At 40.1% G+C, this 15423-nt stretch overlaps 1 protein-coding gene across 2 annotated transcripts in view; it reads right to left on the minus strand.

Annotated features, from left to right (window-relative positions):
- LOC108897662 (solute carrier organic anion transporter family member 3A1) overlaps window positions 1–15423 on the minus strand; it is a 58034-nt gene that overhangs the window by 5253 nt on the left and 37358 nt on the right. For both annotated transcript variants that reach the window (XM_051076415.1, XM_018697381.2), the window contains exons 3-9: window positions 2989–3087; window positions 2474–2743; window positions 2204–2368; window positions 1836–2034; window positions 1219–1354; window positions 935–1107; window positions 33–97 (exon numbers count right to left, since the gene is read on the minus strand). In XM_051076415.1, the coding sequence (XP_050932372.1) occupies window positions 33–97; window positions 935–1107; window positions 1219–1354; window positions 1836–2034; window positions 2204–2368; window positions 2474–2743; window positions 2989–3087 (1107 nt within the window). The remainder of the gene's footprint in view (window positions 1–32; window positions 98–934; window positions 1108–1218; window positions 1355–1835; window positions 2035–2203; window positions 2369–2473; window positions 2744–2988; window positions 3088–15423) is intronic.

Below are 15423 nucleotides of genomic sequence, written 5' to 3' on the forward strand. Positions count from 1 at the left end.
TTTTCTGGATATACTGTAAGTGACTGTCTTACCTATAAGTCTCAGGAGCAGGAACAGAACTCCGAGGGCGTATGATTTAAGCTCTGGACTCACAGTTCTGAAACAGAAAAACATCTGGGATGAACAATGTGTACTTGTGATCTGATGTGAGCAAGTGGCCGTCTGTGATTGAATAGGATGAGCAAGGCACTACACAGAGCACGGGTTAGGGTTCCTTTGCCCTGGGGTCAAGCAAGAGACCTCTGTGCTGCATACCCTACAATTAAAGAATATATCTCATTTACTGTTTATTTAAAGCATTTTATTTGAATTTGAATCTAAAACAAAAATGTCACAAGACTAATTATCTGTCATTTTAATTTCTGGCACTTTCTAAGTAGGTTTTGAGTTTGTAATGTGTTCACAGTGAAAAAGTGACAGAACTAAGTTATTTAAAACAGTCAAAATCTACTAAAATACCAGATTTTTGACTGTGCTACCAATGGATTTTATTCTCCCACAATTCAATGCACAAAGGATATTCATACAACACATTACTTCTAGAAAGAACAGACTACAAACTAATCTTTATCGTACAATATTTCGGCAGTTCCACAAAAAATCTACAAACTCAATGATACATGTGCAAAGTCTGATGTCAATAAACCAATAAATAAATCACTGACTTTCATAAAATTTTACACAGCAAAATGCTATGTTTTAAAACACCTTAATGATTTTCTGTTTTCTTTTTTATTTTCAAAACCGACAGCAATTATACTACAAAAGAATAATCATGTAGTAGATAGACAGATGTAATTATTATGTCTGCTAGTATATCTCTTGTCTATAACCTGAGATGACCTAAGTGACTGTGACTTATTTTGCCCTTGATCATCCATAAATGTCAACAGCTCCCTCTTGTGGAGTTCATGTGTAACAGCAGGTCTCTTACCTGATGAGGATGATGACAGAGGGTGTCTGGGCCATAGCCCCGATCATGCTGCACACACAGATAACACATAGGAAGGTGAGGAATGCCTGCTGACAACCTGGACTGGGACACTTCCCTGGTAAAGCCACTGCGTCTTCACTGTTGCTGGATATACACGTACAGCTGGTCAGGTTCTGACAAAAAGAAGAGGGAGAAATTGAAGCTCGGCCACTCCACTGTCTAAAGAAAGACTGTTGGAGTGTATGAATGTATCCTGTGTCCAGAGTATTTATGTTCCCACTCACTGGTTTGGTGCAGCCAGCGAAGCAGGCTGAGAGGTAGGTGACTCCATTGGAACCACAGACGGGGCTCACTGATGCTGTGTAGCAGTTACAGTTACTGATGCATGCTGACTCAGGTCTCTGCCAAGACTGCAGTGTCCTAATGAGAAGGTCAAATGTCATATTAGGGAGAACGTATGTGTATGGTGTTCACACCAAATGAAAAAGACAATCACAGTTAATTTTTAAAGTAGATTTATTTTGAGCATCATTTCATTTTTGCCTATACTGGGCTCCCTATGGGCTGAATGTTCAACCAGTGAACGCTAAGGGCACAAAGTGATCAGTGATGCAAAAGCAAAGATTTCTGACAGCTGTCACTTGAATAATGGATATGCATGTGATATTTATGCATCAGACATTTCCGGCATACAGTGAAAACGGATAGGTTTTATCTGTTGTTTGAGACATCATAGTGATACATGATGGAAATACACCCATACAGAAAATCGTGGCAAGAGTTAGATGAGAAGATTTACACCACCATCATGACTCCACAGAAAATATGACTTCTGGACAGATCAAGGCCCATATAGAACTAGAAATTTTTTTAAAAGACTCCTCGTTCACATCACTCTTACTCGTTGCCATAGGCCACCGTAACCCCTGCGACAGGTCCAGTGTCACATCCCAGGAAGAGGAAAGAGACGTAGCAGGCAGTGGACACCAGGTTGACCAGCATGGCCATGCGGACAGCGCCCAGTGCAGACAGGTTCAGCTTCTTAACCAGCAGCCCTCCGAGGAAAATACCCAGACAGGCACAGGGGATAGCCGTCATACCTGAGGAGAGAAAGACGCGGCTGTTTCCCCAAAACGTTTACTGTCATTTTACTCAAAACAGGTTCCTGCATTGTACAAAGATTGTCGTGGTAGTTCTTGATTTTTTGATTTGTATACATTAACCTGCTTCTTCTGCCCTGATGTTTCAATGGTATAATGACCTGCCTACCTAGCAGCTGATTGGCTGAGGAGGTGGTAAGGTTGAACTGCTGCTCCAAGTATTTGCCTAGGAAGGCAGCAAAGCCAGCAACCACAGCAATCTCCATGCAGGCTGCCAGCGTGATGCAGCTGAACACCGGATTAGAGAGTAAGTGCCTGGTTACCCGAGGGATTACTGAGTCATGGGAGAAGGAAACAGAGAGAAGTGGTAGAAAAGATAAAACTTATCACCTCTCTTCAACATTTCTCACATTTTCACACCATCTGCCCCCCCCCTTACCTCTCAGGTGCTCACAGACTGAGAGTCCACTGTTTATATCAAAGCCATGAATTGTCCCGTTGGGTTTAGAGCCCTGGTATTCCAGGGTCAGGGAAGGAGGCAGCATGGCTTGCTCACTCTCCCCTCCGCCGTCCATGTCCTGCTCGTCCAGCGCCTGGGGGAAGCCAAACATGAAGAGGGCCGACAGGAAGAGTAAGGCACCGCAGAGGAGGAAGCCGCCCCACCATGCCCCGATCCAGCGAGGATCATCTGGGGTGATGTCCAGCTTACCTGGACAGGAGGTAGGGGAATGTACCACAATGAATGAATTGATGCTGAATAATAGATCAATGTGAAGAAACTGGTTTCCATTAGCAGTAAATTCTGCCTGTTTTCGCCTTTTTATAATGTTTCCACTGTGATGTAATATATTCAAGTTTCCCAGTGAAGTCGATACAAACATAATTTCTGCAGAGTGAAGAAAAATTCAAGAATGTACCTCAGGAAATGCACACAAAGAATAAATGCCAACTCACTGGTGTCGATGAAGACAGCATCAACATAGACTTTGGTACAGACGGAACCTAAGATGAAGCCACAGGCCGGGCCAAACACTAACGTTGAAAATAAAATACCTGCAAGACACAGAGGGACAGAAGAATAGAAAATGTCAGTCACTGGAAAATGAAGGCAGCAACAGAAAAACATAATATTTCAATGTTAGTGTCATAAAATCAACTTTTATTTTTGAACCATTCTAATCCTCTTTAGCCCAGCTTGGCTGTATTTGCATTTCACCTGATCTTTCAGCAGAGGGCAGCATTGTACCAAGACTGTAAAGTGCTTGTGACGAGGCCCTTTTATTAAATATGCTGTGGTATGAATCCTCCTACCCAAGAGAACACCTCTGTTGATAAACCTACATGATTAAGAACCAAATGTATTCTATTCAGGGAAAGATTAGGTATTGAATCCATGCCTGCAGACTTTAAATTTCACCAGATGTCTCCCACTGACAGATTTATTCACTGTCACTGAAATATGCAGCTCACAGGTTGCACAGTGTAATTGATCTAAGACTAGATTATCCGTCGGGATCATAAATAATCAAGCAGGAAATGGGTTCTTAGTGTAAGAGCAGCGGGGAAGCACACATACGGCAGCTGTGGTTGACTTTCCCCTCTATGCAAAGCTGCCCCGGTCTGGCCCAGGGGCTGAGAGGTTTTCAATAAGCAGCAGACTATGCGTGTGTGTGGCAGTGAAACTCAGTTATCCATGCTGGTGGTAAGTGGAACAATAGGAGTGAGCTCCAGTAGCCTCACTACTAATAACAGAGCCCACAGCAGAGGAGGCTGCTCCCTCCTGACAGAATGACACGGCCAGTCAATTTCTCTCTGAGGGATGTAATGATTAGTGCTGTGGTTATCAGCAGTGATAAATCTGAGAGCAGACTGGCCGCTTCATTTTTCATAGTGTTACCAAGACATAGCTAGAGAAAGAACAATTGTCTCCAAAAAATTTTTTTTCATCCAGAATTCATCTTTAAGCACTTTTAGACATATTTATTTTTAGAAGTGACACACATTAGAGAGATGCCAGAAAATGTGACTGATGGTCAGGGCTATAGCCCTATCTGTACTTCTTCTGACAGATTCTGGGACCGATTTTGGGGCACAGACACCCAAACATTAATAATTAGAAACTCTAATCACTACAATCAGAAGTCCAAGCCTAATTTCAAAACATATTGGTTACATGCATAAATCTGGATCTTTGGTTTTTATATTTTACAAAATCATCAATGAAGAAAATGGATATTACTGGTAGGCCTATAAAACCAGATTCTACATTGTCCAGTGTTTGTATGCTGTCGTTTCTTAACAAGACAGAGCTATGCTAACCGCTCTATAAGGCTGTACATATGCTGCATTCATTGAATTATGTATTTGTAGGCTCTTATAAAACCAGCTGAATAGATTATATTAGAGGTAATATTAGACTCTATTTTGATGTAACTGCCATTGGTGGTGCGTTCGCAGCCATTCTGTCAACAGTTTGTCAACATGTCTATAGTTTTTCTCACAAATGGAAGATATCATTAGTGTCAGAAATTCCTGGTATCTCTGACTCGGAATAACAAGCTGAATGGTTTTTCCCAGCTCAACACTCAATAGGCATGCTAACATGCTAAGGTTTATCAGGGGTAATGTTTACCATCTTGGTTTAGAATGCTAGCATGCTAACATTTGCTAATTGCCTCTACACACAAAGTAAAGCTGTTTGTAATGTCATAAGTTTTGCAGGTACCTCGTCATAAATCAAACTACTGGACAGGTTGAAATTTTGATCTGATAATAATGCAAGATGAATAGATACTACAGCTCATCTTACGTGGGCCATGACTGAACCAAATTTCACAGCAAATGATCAAATATCAAAATAAAGAATAATTTAAATGATAGATAATATACTTTAAATATTATTCCTGTTAAGAATCAGCTATGACAGTGGACTTTGGTTGTCCTTTCCATGTTTGACTTTCTCTGCCAGCAGAAATACATTTATGTTCATTTCAGCAGAGTCACAGATGCTGGTGGGGCTAAAGTCAGGTGCCAGAGGAGATCTGAGGATATAGCAGGACCAGCTCAACCACCAACCAATCAACAAACTCCTATTTCCTGCTCTGCCTTCCACTAGGGGTCAAATCACAGACAAACACAGGACAACAAAACTAATCCATAATGTATTTGATGCAGGCAGCCTGGTGCGCACACACACATAAAAACATGGCAGTGAACCAGCAGAAAATGTTGGGTGCCAGCCAATGTGATCTACAGTACACCAAAGCTCCATATTCTCATAAACTCACTACGGGTACAACTAGCTTTACTGTGTCCCCTACAGACTGGAATATGGAAGAGCCTGGAGTGGCCCTCGAAGTGAAACAGCTGATGTTAATAGCAGCAATAAGCATGATGAGGGAGAGTTACTGGTAAGCTTTTTTATGCCGTGAGAAAAGACAGAGAGCTCATAATCCTATAGCAACAGCTGCTAGACATCCATCAGGAGAAGCATTCAGGACTGATGCCAGTCTGTTGTTAGGACTCAAAAGTTGGTGCATATGAGGCCATTTCCCTGGAGACACGACTGAAGGGTCATGGCAGTGAAAGCCTTAAAGTGAGCTTTAAAGTTAATGTAACTTCAACCATCTGGAAAAACTTTTATTAGTATTAGTATGGCAACAACGACATACAGTATTCAAATAATGTATTTTCTACACTCTGCTGAAAGAAAGATTACATGCTGTTTCTATATTTTACAACAATGTGAAATTATTATAATAATTATTAGAGTAACAGAGTTGAATTTGTAGTTAAAATTTGTGGATTGTGACCTTAAGAGCTATTTTTGAAATTAAAAATTTACACAATTGTACAGGATTATATTGCATATTATGATTGTATGTTGTGATTATACAGTGGGCAGTTTATGTATTGGGTGTGACCCAAATCTAGTACTGTTTTCCCAATTTGCCTACAGATGTAAAATTATGGAAAACTGTGGCACTCCTCACTCACTCAAAGTATGACTTTAAATTGTATTAAATTTCAATCTGTCTTATACTGTTATCTAAAAAGTCTATTTGAAGAAAGAAAGAAAAAGCTATAATATTATTTCTAAATATAAGCAAATGTGCTATTTATTTCTCAAACCTTGGAAGTTTTGAACATAAAGATTTATGTCATCTTAATCTGACAAATTTGTCCTAGAAATATTAACTTTACTTAAAATAAAATCTGCTGCATTGTAATTTGATAAATTTTGCAAACAACAGCATCCGGTGCAATGATTTGGAGCTATGATGTGCACGCATTTTTGAATACATCAATTATAAAAATCAATTCCTCTGAGATAGGTTCATGTTCACTGTATTGGTTTAGCTTTTGATTGCTCATTAGAGACTGACTATAAATCTCTCTAGACTTATTGACTATGCAGTGATTGCAGTTCTGCCTCGGTGTAACAGAGGATGAAAGCTGTAGATGCTTTCAGTGTTTTCTGTTGAGCTACAGTGTAGCTGCACATATCAAAGGATTGATGGCTTTGGAACATGCAGTCAGCAGATTCAGGTACAGGGAGATGGTCATGACCATAAAACTAGTCTGAGAAAGCTTATTTAGTTGCGATGGCACTATTTGTTACACCTAAAGCTTGATATTGCTTATAAAAGAAATGTATAATTAACAGGATCATTTTTGAATGTAAAGATGATTTGGGAAGACTTTTGCGATAACCCTGATATGCATGTAACACTCAGTCTTTGTCTGTGTGACCCAGCCATTTGGAAATGGCAGGCAGAGACACTCCACTTAAGCCGAGAGCTTGTAGAGGATCTGACAGTTCCTCCTTGGGTATCTAAGTAAGTTTAATACCATATATAGTAGAATATAGGCCTGTGTCTTGGCCTGAACCTGACATTACACTACAAATGAAAATGCACATGAAAAAACAAGCACAAGGAGTGACGTCAAGCCAACAGCTTGCTAGATACCTTACCGTATGGACTATCGGTTGGATGGTTATTTATAGAGAATATGAGGAGTAAATAATGCCTGGGAGAGCTTTTATCACTCTTCTATGGTTTTAAATGGTGAGTCAGTTTTGTGGTCCCGTGTGACAGATACACACAATATACAATATACATATACATCATATTGCATTCCAATAAAACAGCAATATTTTCCACCTTGCTTACATACATGAAGGAGCAGAAATATTACAAACATCACAATCATAACAGAAAAAAACTACAGCGTCAAACATCAATTAAAATCCTGACTGCAGTTTCCTCCACTAGACACAAAAAGAAAGGTCCCTATTTGGATTATTTTATTCTATATTTCACATCTTAGTTGTAAGTTTATTTACATTTACAGTTATATTTTCGGCACATCAAAGGTCTAAATGCTGTCATACTGTTGAAAGATATTATGTTCAATTTATTTATTTATTATTAACATTTTCTACATTTCCCCTCTGGAGGTCAAAAAATGTTTCTTCTTATCTTGCTTTACTTATTCTATTTTTTGTCATAAAAGTAGTTCAATTTAAATATGCTAAGCCTAAAAATACAGCAATCAGCCTATGAACTACTAACCATGTGTATGTTGTAATTATTGGACATAAACTCTTCCCAGTGAGTTTTTTCCAGAAAAAATACTGAGAACATGACCTTAGATTCCTCAATGATAACCATGGCCCTGATTACAATCTACTATTTCTTTACTGCTCATGGTTCTATACTGCTTACTCAGTGTATATTTAAAAGAAGGGATGCAGTCGAGGGTTGCTCAGTTTTTTATCTTTAATAAAACCAGTAAGACAAACCTGAGAACTGTTTGAATACGAATATAAATCAAAGTATAAAACGCAGTCTGATTTTAAAACAGTAGTCACAAACTCCAAATAAATAGCGGCACACTCAGAGGTGATGAAAATCAAGCCTAGGCTGATGGCAGTGCCTTCCCCTTGTGTACACCCAGCAGTAATGAGTGCAGCAGAGGCAAGGTCATACTGTATGAGACAGGGCTCCTCCACCTGGTCACGCTGCCAGCACATGAATAATTTCTCACTCAGACTCACATTATGGCACAGTTCAATCACTGGCACTTTGTATCTTGGCAAAGGTGCTCCTGAGAGGTGCACATATAAAACAACCTGGGCCGGTCTGAACGGACAGTGTGTGCTGAGTCAGCGTCCATTCCTTCCTCTGCTGTCCTACAGCGGAAGAGTAATAACTGCACTGGAGTAAAAACATTTTGCTGCAGTGGACTCTCAACTCGCAGCCTCACAGTGCTTCATTACGCACATTACAGCGATGAATAGAGGCTGAGATATGAGGCAGGAAGCGAGAAGCTGACCCAACGGCTGCAGAGCTGGACCCTGAGGGCTCCGTAGGCTGCTCTTGTACTTTGCTGTACAGTAATGTACAGTAGGTTACTGTACTTTGTTACAGTTGTTCTTACAGTTGTGTGCTGCAATTGACTGCAGCTTTGCTGCCATTTGGCACTCTGCAGCAGATTTTCAACATCTGTGTGCATGTACATGATAATGGGAAGGTCTAAGTGGGGTGTGCTAGTTAGTCAAGCAATTCTTACTTAAACTTTGAACCAAAGTTAGAAAAAGTATAATGGTTAGTATAAGTATAAGTTAGTCTGATTTACTACACACTTGATACAAGGCAGAATTAGAGCTACACTACTTGCTCTGTAAGGCTGTACTTAGGCAGTGCTTGAAGATAAACGCAAAATTCAGCCTGCTACCATGCTCACACTCTATAACACTAGATAAAATTTAAAACAGCTTAAATAAAATATATTCTCATGGTGGTGCAACAAGTCATTAATTTACTGTTCAGTGAACATAAACAGAAAAACTTCACCAGCCATGAATGCAAATAAGATGTTGACATATTTCACTGGATAATTGAAACCTGTAACCTGCTGGTGGCGCTAGATGAAAAGTCAGAAAATCAATGCAGTCTTTAGGCTTCATCCTCAGGCAGCCATGAATATCGATGCAATCAATAGCTGTTAAGATATTTCATTCTGCGGCAAAGTGGTGGATTGACTGACAGTTCAATGGCGTTGCTAAAATTTATGTGTTCAAATGTTTCTGTAAAGCCTTTTGTAATTTTTTTTTTTTTTTTTTTTTTTACCTCTGAGGGAAATCTGTTTTTGTGATACACAAGGCAGATGTAAATGCACTGAAGTCAAGTAAAACTGGAGGCATTGCACTGTAGTGTTGCTGTGGTGTTCACAAAAGACCAGAGTGTATACTGTGCAGCAGAGCAAGATTTACACCTTCCATTAGCAAGATACAAACATTTACACAGCACTACATACTGAACCCCATTAGGATGTAAAGCAGACACTGTACTGTAAAAAACAAAGGCACAGAATACTCCAATTGAAAAGCTACTTTTCTGTTAAAGGCTCTGTGAGCGGTACAATAGATAGAGGGGTTAGTTGCCTTTGCCGCGGGTATCAGTCAAGCAGTAGAAAGCAATCAATAATCCAATTACAATCCACCTCGGACATTATAGTCAACAGAGCTCAGGAGCAGGTTAGTCTTTCTCTGGGAAGCCATTTTCTCCTTCCATCAGGAATGTATCACAGCTGATCGTACAAGCCAGAGGGCAAGACTTTCAGTATTAAATAGACATTAACCAACATATTGTAACTTTCATGTGTGCTGATACACACAGTATGCACAAACATATGCATTATACTATGCATTTTCTACAGAAAAAGATTTACAAAGACTTAGCTCAAGTGCAACCTCAGCATGGCTGTAGGACACTTTTCATCACACTCTTTATTGTTTATGCTGCAGTGCATCACTGCTGCATTACTACAGTTTTTAAATCTGTGTTCCCTCTCACCTACCAGAAGGCACGAGCAATGATCTGACAGTCAGCTACCAGAAAACATGGTCTCTGTTCCTTTTTACCAGCCTGCTGCCTTATCTGTTGTTCACATTGACTGGACAGACAGACATACACACACACACACACACACACTCACACTCACACACACACACACACACACACACACACACTCACACTCACACTCACACAAAGGTGATGGACACTAAGTGAAAGCCTGCACAACATTTGAGAAAGAACAGGCTGCACTAATGGCAAAGAGCAGATACAAGACAGGTGCATGCTGGGGGACAACTGTTCTGTGTTTCCTGGTTTGCTCCTGAGTATTCCCAGTGTCCTCAATCTCTCATTCAGGCAGTATTGATCCATGTGGGGTGAAGATGTGGCCACAACAGAGCAGCCTCTCTGTCTATCATCTGGTTTGTTAGTGAGCCCGTGGAGAACTGCTATTTTAATATTTAATCATCTGGTTGGATGTTTGCTAAACAACTCCTAACTGCCTTTCTGTCACGTTGCATTATTCAAGTGTTTTCTTACAATGCAACTGTGTCTTCACACGTCAAGCTTGTCAAACAAACCCACCGCCTTGAGACTGGGGAAAAAGAAGCAATGGAAATACTAAGCAGCATGTAACACATATGTACTGTACAAAGACCGGGCTCCGTGCAATTACTGAGCCTCAACAGACGAACCAGCAGTCACATTGTAGGAGGTAACCATGGCAATCAACATGCCTGGATTGTCAAAAAAACAGGAGTAAAGAGAGGGGGTGGTGGAAAGAAAAGAATAATAGACTATCTGTAAGTGTCAGAGGAAGAAGCTTGGGGGATGTTATGAGAGAAATAGTTCCTCGTGGACTTGCAGAGTCCACTTTGCACTGAGCCAGGACTGAGCAGTGTATCTGATACAAAATCAGAGTCAGGATGTCAGTCCAAGGAGTGGGGTAAAAAGCAACAAATGGTGGTACCTCTTTAAGAATTGCAGTTAAGAGACGTCCTTGGTTGACTGACTAGACTGTCAGATCCAGTCCATCACTGGGCAAACATAAACGGACAAACGCAATCAGATTCATACTTACAGGCAGTTCTGACACTTTAAGTCCAACTGAAATCACAGTTAGTCACTTCTTTTTGCTGTCAAAAGTCATGCCCGAGCATTTTTAAAGTTTTAATATTTTGTCTTTGTGGGTTAGTCACACTGTCAAAGGATTGCCATGAAACTTTGCATAGACATTCATAGTCCCAAGAGGATACATTCCTACTAACTCTGGGGATCCCTTGACTTTTCCCGTAGCACCACCATGATGTTGACATTTGTGGTTTTGGTTGAAATGTCACAGCAACTACTAGATGGTTTGTGTAAAAAATAGTCAGAAAAAATACATACAATTAATTTCCAGAGAGAACTTCAACTGGACCGTACTGTACCTCTCAACTGGCCTGGATATGTTTTAGAGTACTGGAATAAACTTACACAAAAAGACATGTAAGAATGTAAACTCTACACAGGAAGCATGAAGGAGAATCAAATGTTGTATGTTGTATGGAGAATGTAAGTTTTTAAAAAAATGTTTTTATCAATATTAGCTATTACTTTTGGTAATGACTTCATATTATAACATATTGTTGTATTCAATAAAGTGCAGTGAATTCCTTTAAATTTCTAAACTGGCATAGAAATATCAAATGTTGTGTCTAACATCAGGCATCTGGTATGAGTTGGCCTCTAGCCAAGCAGGGGGTAGGGTGGGCTGTTGGGTGCTGTGCTAGCCTCGTTTGCACTCCTTCCTCCCCTCCATCCTCTGTCCATCCTCTCTTCCCTCCTCTCTTCTCCTCCACTCTGAATGCTGCTGGCAGAGACTGTACAGATCAAAGCGTGTACAGAACAAACCGCAGGGCCTCTCACCCTGCAAGAGGTCTGCACTGAAACACAAGCAGAGACAATCCGAGTCACCAAGGACTAGCAGAGAAGACTGCGAGGAGGTGCAACTAGCCACGTGGTAGCAACAGTTATTTGAATGATTCTGTATCAATTTGATCTTTGCACTTTCCTTGCCTTGTTTTTTGTTTCAGCTGCTATATGAGCCGCCTGTGATCTTGTGTCACACCAGTCTTGTGAACTGTAACGTGAATAATCGAGGCTTATGTGGACCTGCCGCATTTTACAGAACTGTCATGACTGGTTAGCTGACTCTGTCGCTAACGCTAGGTATTGTAACAGCTGTCCTCAGATATCAGACTGATCTCGACACAAACAGTGCTGATGAATTCCTAAAAAAATATTGATGGATCAAGTTAAGCCATTTTGCATTTGCCAAGCAAAATAAATCCTTGGTCCACAGTTTTATAACTGTAAAATATTTTTATAGTTTAGCCTATAATGTGCAGTGTGTCAGCCCTCTGCATAAACACGGAGTTATCATGCGACTGTGATTTCACCTGTATAAATTATCATTCAAGAATTAAATGTCATATATAGCTAGCAAATTTGCAGCTGAGTGGAGAAATAGAATTTCAGGGCTGATCGCAATAACCAGTGATTAATAATACAATGCTAATAACCTTGTATCTGCAAAAACGTAAAGGGGACAGACAAGCTAACTTTTCAGACTGATCAGTTTATTTTCTCACAATATATAGTTCCTTGCTGTGTGCTACTTGCAAATTTGGCTGTTAGAGATGATCAGATGATCATGAAGGATCAGCCCGACTTCAATATTATTATTCTTGCTTTGATCGAGGCTTAAAACGACTCCCTATTATCTAATGTAATTATTGCCTTAATTTCTGCTATCTGAACAATAACAATTGTTACTTTTTCTCAGTTATAAGACGATAATGTATTGGCCACCTCTATATCACAAACCCTTAATAATATTTTGTGGGATTTTTCATGCTCTACACAAACAGCATATGCCAGTAACACACAGTCCACATTAGATTTCTTTAATAGAAGTCTCTCGTCTTTACTCTCTCTCTCGTCCTCGGTCTCATTCTCTCCACCGCCCCTGATGGAGCTCTGTTACTAGCAGGTCGCTGAGCAGTGAGAAGAACAGGAATGGCACATAGCCTCAGTGCCTCTCTCTGTACTGTTGCCTTGGCAACTTTGGCAGACAGGCTGTAATGTGTGTTATGTCAACCTCTTGGTCTCTGCTGTAAGTATAACCACAGTCCTCTGCTGCTGGCTTGTGAACATTTGCAGAAGTTGAGAATAAAGTGCTTTGCTCAAGGGTCCCTGTGTGAGAGGGGTCACCCACCCACAACTTCCTTTTCAGCTGCTAATACAGGAAATACTGTCAGTCATTTTTTGTTCCTTGAACACACACACTCCTCAATTTTGTCATCACACTAAACACAAAATTTTCACAATTGAGCTGTTTTTGAAACATCGACAGTGAGCTGCTACTGCATGACACCATTTAGTAAAGAAGAGCAAAAAATAGCACAAGTATTGACGGGCTGATGCATCCGATCACACATAACAAACATGTTTAATAGTCAAGGATCTTTCCATCCACTGTCCAAACTCATTATCAGAACAGAGCAAAACTAAATCAATACAGTGCAGTACAGGGTCACAGAAACATGCTGCCCACCCTGCTTCGTCTCCTAGATGTGGATGTTACAAAAAGACATACAGTAAAAAGTATGAAACCATTTTTTATTTTTTAGAAATAAAATTGTGTGCACCAGTAGTTGGTAGTTTCACTGTGTGTCAATATATAATTTGTAATGCGACTCATCCATGCGTGTCACCTTGAAACCAGGAGAGATTAATGTGTGTATCTCTTCCATTGATTTTGTTATTCTATTAGTGATATTCTTATTTTGATCTGACAGAAAACTTTGAAGAGACTGTCCCTAAACCCGTGAGCTAAATTCACTCAACAGGGCAACAGCACAAGGACACACACAAACACTGGCATTGCATGGCACATGATTGGTTTTGATGTGGGCTGGAGAAGAGAAGAAGAGAGGACAGGCCAGGCACAAAGTGTAGATCAGTATCAAGAAGAGGAGTTGAGCAGTTGGCATGAGCTGCTCTAGAAAATGTGGTGGAAAACGTTTAAGGAAATGAGTCATCAACTGAAAGGCACTGTCCATTTACAGTAAATCCACAAATGACGGCATCACATTACTGGACATGCTGACTGACAACTGATCTATGTGAAGTCCACTCTGGAAACACCACGGCAACAAGCACTGCCAATGAGCCAAGAGAAAACAGACTTTTAAATACTACTTTTGGTTGACGTGATTTAAAATACAATTTAACTACCCTTAATCAAGCTAACAACCTGCTACAAGTCCCAACCACTACTTCCTCTGTTGCTTGCTTTACAAAATGACCATAGCATTTGATTTGATGAAGATTACATCAGTGACACGGTTCAATGTAATATTGTAATTGTATAATTCTGAAATGAGCCTCTCTGTTCATGATTAATGTCACAGTCATGTTTCTATTATGACAACATAATCATCTCATTTACTTTGATAGATATTGTGATTGTACAGGTTTTATTGTGCCATTAGCCTTTAGTCTTTCATTACTTCCAGCTAACTGGAATCGCAAGTCAGCCAAAGCAAGAGAATGAAGGAATCAAATACTGCTGCTAATTGTCGTTTGGTTCAGGAATCAAGGAACTTGTTCTTGTTGTTGGGATGGATTCTAACAATTTTAGCCAAGCCAGGAACAGTGTTATGGTTGTTTTGGATGACCCATTTCAAGTTAAAATATTTTATCAGTATTACCATTGCTCAAAACCCTGACCCTACTAAGTTCCCTCCAGTATAGGCCTATTACTCTGACAGCCATACAGCAGTGCAGGGGAACAGAAATCCCCTTTGATGAGTTCCCACAATAGCCCATGTCATATTAACCGACTACAAAGCTGGAGAACATCTTTTTCAGCTTCCCATTATATGCCATTTAAATGTGGGGATCATAGGACCCCGGGAACATTGGAGTGACTCACATTTATATCACCCCACCTCTGCACTCCATCCACTGGTGAAGAAGGACCGACATCTGGTGTCACTGAGTATACTGGCACTGGCATCTAGCGCCATATTCAGCTGCCTTTGAGAATGTGCCAAATTTGACTTCGGCAACAGTATGTTGAAGCCTTAGGGCTAAAGATATCATTCCCTGCATGTATATGTACTTCAAAAGTCACATGTCCTGTTAAAGCCCTCATAGGCAAAAGACAACACTGTGGTAGAACATTACAGAGCAGGGAACTACTGCTGCCAGGTTCAAGATTTCATTCACTTTTACCACTTGGACAATGAAATTACAAATCACTTTGGTGATATTAATTGTTTCTTTCGAGCTGATTCAAAGATTTGCAGTCACTTACAACGTGCATTAGTATAGCTGATCAAATGTACACCATTTAATCTGTACACAAAGAGAACAAAGCTGTTAAAGTTAAGGTGCTGTTTGTTCCTCAGTTCAGTCTCTGAATCTGAATTGGTTTAAGCCTGTTGCTTGTTCCAACAATTCCTTCCTCTATATTGTT

Source organism: Lates calcarifer, linkage group LG2 (genome assembly GCF_001640805.2).
Source record: "Lates calcarifer isolate ASB-BC8 linkage group LG2, TLL_Latcal_v3, whole genome shotgun sequence".
NCBI lineage: Eukaryota > Metazoa > Chordata > Actinopteri > Centropomidae > Lates > Lates calcarifer.